The 6,000-nt window shown below is 41.2% G+C and overlaps 1 protein-coding gene across 2 annotated transcripts in view; it reads left to right on the forward strand.

Moving 5' to 3' along the window:
* Positions 1-5,527, forward strand: part of MSH4 (mutS homolog 4) — a 40,717-nt gene extending 35,190 nt beyond the window's left edge. For both annotated transcript variants that reach the window (XM_075181931.1, XM_075181932.1), the window contains 5 exons: positions 119-237; positions 1,402-1,530; positions 4,133-4,307; positions 4,391-4,479; positions 5,248-5,527. In XM_075181931.1, coding sequence (XP_075038032.1) covers positions 119-237; positions 1,402-1,530; positions 4,133-4,307; positions 4,391-4,479; positions 5,248-5,439 — 704 coding nt within the window. In that variant the 3' untranslated portion in view covers positions 5,440-5,527. The remainder of the gene's footprint in view (positions 1-118; positions 238-1,401; positions 1,531-4,132; positions 4,308-4,390; positions 4,480-5,247) is intronic.
* Positions 5,528-6,000: the final 473 nt, after the last annotated feature.

A 6,000-nucleotide genomic window follows, 5' to 3' on the forward strand; every position in this document is an offset into this window, starting at 1 on the left:
TTAGTCACAGCTGACCCTGCTTAGATAAAATAGATACCATCTATTGTAAACATAATCTTTTAAAAATTGTAGTTCTTGTTACATATACTACAATATTGAAGAGTTTTATCACTTACAGGGTCCTTTGTGCCAGCAGAATATTGCTCTATCAGGATCGCTGAACAGATATTTACTAGGATTGGGATGGACGATGACATTGAAACAAATTCCTCAACATTCATGAAGGAAATGAAGGAGGTAGTACAAACATTTATACAATGAATTAGCGATCACGCTACACAGAAAGAAAAACACGTCGCTCTAAATTAGTAATCAACCGAACAGATTTTGAAATTTCACAACTTTAAAATAATTTTTTTGGTCACCAATCATTTTACCAAACTGCTAGGTTTAAGGTCATGGAATCAGCGTGTATTTAATTACTATTACAGAGTTGTCTCACTGATTCTCCAGCGTTGTCTTCTGCTGATCTTCCATTCAATGCTTAAGGCAATGGAGCTATTTAATCCAATTATCGTGCTAATCAGCCGACATACGACCGTTCGTTCGGATGTCAGCTTAGTGTGTATAATTATACAATGGTCGAAAATCACCCCAAAGTGCTGATTGTCGGTTCATTTGGTTGGTCGTACTGTTTAGTAATCTCGTTCCAATCACCTTACAATCATGTAATGTGTATAAATTTCCGATCGATCCACGACCGGGTGCTGATAGTTCCTTGAGCTGTGACTCCTTTGGGTGCGTGTGTATGTAAGTTTCTGATGCCTGTATACCTCTCCCACGTGGTACGGTGTCCGGACGTCACTCAATTAGTAATTAGATGCTTCTAGCGGTCATTAAAGGTCTTTATTGATGGGTGGCACAGTGGTAAGCATTGCTGTCTTATAGCGCTGGGGTCACATTAAGGATAATTTTCTCCTACGGAAACCAATTACCGTACCAATATGATCTATATGGCTTATTTAGTAATACTGCATTTAGGTTAAACATTTGCACTAAATGATAACAAACAATTGTTTTCATTATGTAACTAAAGGGTAATTGAAGAGCAGTTGATGCAATGTTAATAAATGAACTCTAATGTCTTGTTCATAAACCTAAAATGTTCCATAAATTCTGTTGGTCTATATGCTCTCTTTATTGTTCACTATGCTAAATTGTAATCTCCATTATTGTTTATTTTGAATTTCTATACTTACTGTTGTTATAAGTAAAGAGGTTACACAAATGCTTCATAATTTAGCATGTAAGTAAAGTTTGCTGAATGAAATAAAGATATTGCAATTAAAATAATGTCCCCAACTGTCCTAGTTACACATCTACTTCCAAAATAAAATAAAATAAGCAAAAACATGAGATAACTACTGATTTGCTATGTGTAATGTGATGTTTGTCTTAAAGATAACATACATAATACAGAATGCGAATGATAAGTCACTGATCATAATTGATGAATTGGGAAGAGGCACCAGCACAGAGGAGGGCATTGGAATCTGCTATGCGGTCTGTGAATACCTTCTGGGACTAAAGGTATTGTTCATTCTTCTGAGTATAATGTAGCTGGTGCAAGTGATACGGCTAAAAATCAGGTACCTTAGAGATACCCACAGTTGAATCGGATGATTGACCTTGGCACGCCCTTACTGTACACTGCCTATGTGCAAACCGCCCCTTCCCTGTCCCTTTCTGTCCTTCGGATCGATAGTAGTTGGAAGTGTCATTTGCATTTGGACATGAATTAGACCCACTTGCGTTCACTGGAGTAAAGTCTGTTTTGAGCATGTGCAGAGCAACTTCATGTAAAATGTAGCACACAACAGGACGTACGTTCCTTGATGAATCAATCCTCATTAGTTTATTATTTACCCTTCAGGATAAAATATTAGTGTCGCTTGTACTGGTGACATCACTAATCTGCAATTCAGTAGCAGAGCAGAAGCAACACATCCACCAATTGCAGCTTTGTGCCTTTATTGCCCTTGTATTTATTATCTATAAGAGATATAGCGAACCTGTAATGTAGGTGGCAGCATCTCACGCACTTTGCTACTGTTTGCTTTGCGAGCACAGTCCTATGGGTTCGCTGACACGTATAGGCACTAGCTTTATGGCTGATCCTGATTAGAAACGCCTTGTGACATGACAGGATGAGTTCGGATGGATGTTCTTGTTGCCACATGGGTCTCTAACCCTATTCAGCGCCTTACCTGGTGTTTGATCAATAAGTTTTGTGCGTAACGTTGTTAGAGCGCTTCCTTATTCAGTCCGATTCCCTGTGTACTGACATAGCTTGTTCTCACCTCGTTGTTTGCAACCCTGATGGTTCCTGTTACCCGTTAGTGAGTCTGCTAGGCCCCGCTCTTATGTTGGACTTGTATACTGACTTGGGCCAGAACCGCTAGCCCCAACCTCGGACCGTACTATACCACCCTTCAGGTCGGTCGGCAGCTGCCATGCCAGACTAGGTGCCGCCACCTGTGGGTTCACCACAGAGATGTCCATCACTCTCTGGTAGTGGCGCCCCAGGTAATCCAGCACGGAATGTATCTCAAGGGCATAGTCTACAGAGCGATATTCTCTAAAGTTGCAGTAGCAGAAAAGCTAAAAAAAACAACACATTTTATATTTGGACTTATTTTCATACTTTGTATTGGCATAGTTGACTAATTTTACTAATTTTACCAACCTGAATGTCATTTTTTGGTTAGCCTTGGAAAGAATGCTTTGTAACATACAACACGCTACCATTAAAATCATCATCAACATTTATTGATATAGTGCCGGCAAATTCCGCAGCGCATTGAAATCTAGATAATATGACACAGGAAATGTAGCAAAAGCACAGCTAATAATATAAAGGACTGTATGTATGTATATATATATATATATAGTGCTAAGTGAAAGAAAAACACTTCACTTTTATTATAAATTATTAAATTAAAAGATGGATAAAATTATTTTGTATATTAGTTTCTCAAAATGATCATGTTAAAAATATATTATTTTAAGTGTTTGTGTATTCATTTTGAATGGATGTATACAGTATTCAGAAACATTTCATAGACATTTAAAAGTTCTCTCATCATGTAAGTGTTTATATTATTATTACAAGTTAACCTGTGCATGATACTCATGCATTCTAGTCAAATCAAGCTACTTAAGGTGTTAAAAAGGTTCTTGTCATGCATTTGGGCCTAGCCCAGGCCTCCTCAGGGGAAGAGCGTTACTTCCCGACGCAAGCGCCCTTTTTTAACGTGGTTTTGTCCACATGTCACCACCTCATCATTTTTCTCCATAACCTCATCCTTCATCTTCATCACCACATCCTTCATCAAGCTACTTAAGGTGTTAAAAACTCCCCACTGTCACCCCTGGCAACCACCAACCACTCCCAACTGTCACTTCTCCTTCAAGAAATATATAGGTCATTGTATAACTCTGCCCAGCAGGTGGCGCTGCAGCTTCGGTTTTTTTTCCCCACACACGCCACTAGGCATTTATATAGTAGATAATACATTTATAGCAACTAAATAGTCAAAAACACAGAAAAGCTATTTATTGGCTCCCAGTACAAATGGCCTCATCTCATGTTGATCTTTGGTTGTTGTCTTCACAACAATTATCCTGGACATCACATTTACCATCATGGCGATTAGATTTCAAATTTTTTCCTGAGCTACAGCAACCAATCAGCAATTAGCTTTTATCTGTGTAGTTCACGTTAGAAGATGAAAGCAGGTGTCTCATTGGATGCTTAGGGCAATTTTTGCAAATGAAGAGGGAGATTTATACAGACTGATGTTCTACTTAAACATGTTCCCTTTATTCTACCTGTTTCCTTTCCCCGCCATGCATTGCCTATACTGTGTGTGATGCAGTGACCCTCCAACGCTTATTGCCAGCTGTTCCGCCAGTCAGTGCACTTCAGAGAAACGAATCACCTGCAGGTGGGACGTCCCTATTGTGGTGACCCTGAGTCAGCCCATGGGCTCACCGGATGTTACCCTCCAGTAGAGAACGTCTGCCTTAGTGTTTTAACATTGTGGGTTAACATCTTCTTTCTATGTGTCCATTAAATATAAACGCACAGCTCTACCGTATTTACATGCATGGACATGTGCTTCCTTTCCAGGCGTTTACGCTGTTTGCAACCCATTTCTTGGAATTATGCCATCTTGGTACAATTTATCCGAATGTAGAAAACTTTCACTTTGAAGTGAAGCATATGGGAGACAGGTCAGGGGGCGAGGAATCCATCACTTACACCTACTTGCTATCCAAAGGGCAGACCCAGGAGAAACATTATGGTAATGAGTCTTCCCTTTCAAGTCTGTTCCCTCTCTCTGTTCTACATTTACTTTCTACTTTTAGCTGCGTCTTCGTTTTTCAGGTTTAAAAGCAGCGTCTCTCTCATCCCTGCCACCCGCAGTAATGAAGGACGCCTACGAGGTATCACAGCTGGTGGCAGACAAGATCCTGGTATGTGCACAGCTGGTTATTCAGAAATATATATATATATTATCTATCTTATCAGATGGAAACATTAAATATATTTTTATTACATGAGATACAAATACAAAAATTTGTAAATAAAATTAGAAACATTGAGAACCGATTCAGAAATACCTAATGCTCATTGTCCCAAAAGAAAGTCTATACAATGCCAGGGAAGGGACGATACCTAACAGTGTACTTGAAACATTCTCTCCTAATGAGATTTGTGAATGGGTTCACTTTTCAACGCTATTTATTTCTACCTACGTTGTTTAATATTCATGAGCTGTTGCTCTTCCCTCGCTCTGTGTACAATGTCTTACTGGTGAGTGTTTATTATAATGGGTTGTGAGGCAACAAATAATTAGTTATGCTGATTGCAGTATTTCTGTGGAAGTAGCAGGGCCATCTTTTCCATTGGGCACGATGGACAGCTGGCCGGGGGCCCCACGGGCAAGGGGGCCCCATAGGCACGGCTCTTATTGAGAATAAATAATCCTGCAAAATAAAAAAACCTGCAAAAAAAAACCTACAAGGGTCACTGAGCAAGTACATCTATCTATCTCTATCTCTATATATCTATATCTGTATCTGTATACATCTATATATCTATATCTAGGGGCCCCGGTGCACTGCTTTGCCCGGGGGCCCATAATGTTGTTAAGATGGCCCTGGGAAGTAGCACTGAGAAACGTACTTCTCAACACAGGAGCAGCTTCAATTTACTATGTATTATCTCAACTCTCCCAACAGCAAAACCAGAGCAGCAGCCCAGAAAGTGCCGGACAGATGGCAGCCTATCACTTATCTCTAAGGCTTGTGCAGGCTGCCAGGAACTCACGGCTGGACTCAGACAGTCTGAGAACTTACCTGAAACATCTGAAAAACAAATACTCCTCTGACTGTTCCACAGCCGTCCATCTATCTACTGAAACCACCCAGTGACGTGTCTGCTAAACACTGCAGTGACAAACATGAACAGATTAAGAACCGCTGTATTGATTTGTGATTAAAATGATGTTGGAAGTTTGTATTACTATTTTCCACCCTCCTCTCTATTCATGCTCCATCCCGCCCTCTCCGTTCTGCCTCTGACCGTCGCCTCTCTTCCCCCCTTATAACCTCCTCCCACGCGCGTATCCAAGACTTCGCCCGCGCTGCCCCCCTCCACTGGAACAAGCTCCCTCCCTCCATCAGAACTTCCCCTAATCTGTCCAGCTTCAAACGGGCCCTAAAAACCCACCTTTTTCTTAAAGCCTTTCTGTCTCCCACTTAACTTCCTACCTTATCTTCTGCCTCTGTCCCCCTACTCTCCCTCTCTCCCCTGCGTCTCTCTGTCTGTCCACCCCTCCCCTTAGATTGTACGCTCCTCTGAGCAGGGCCATCTCTCCTCCTGTTTCCACCACTTCTAACTCTGCTCTCCAGCTACTTAGCCCTCCTCCTGAAAGGTCCTCCACCCCACGTCCACTTTCGCTCCCTCCTCCCCCCTGGGGGTCTCCCTGTCTT

Source organism: Mixophyes fleayi, chromosome 8 (assembly GCF_038048845.1).
Source record: "Mixophyes fleayi isolate aMixFle1 chromosome 8, aMixFle1.hap1, whole genome shotgun sequence".
NCBI classification, from domain to species: domain Eukaryota; kingdom Metazoa; phylum Chordata; class Amphibia; order Anura; family Limnodynastidae; genus Mixophyes; species Mixophyes fleayi.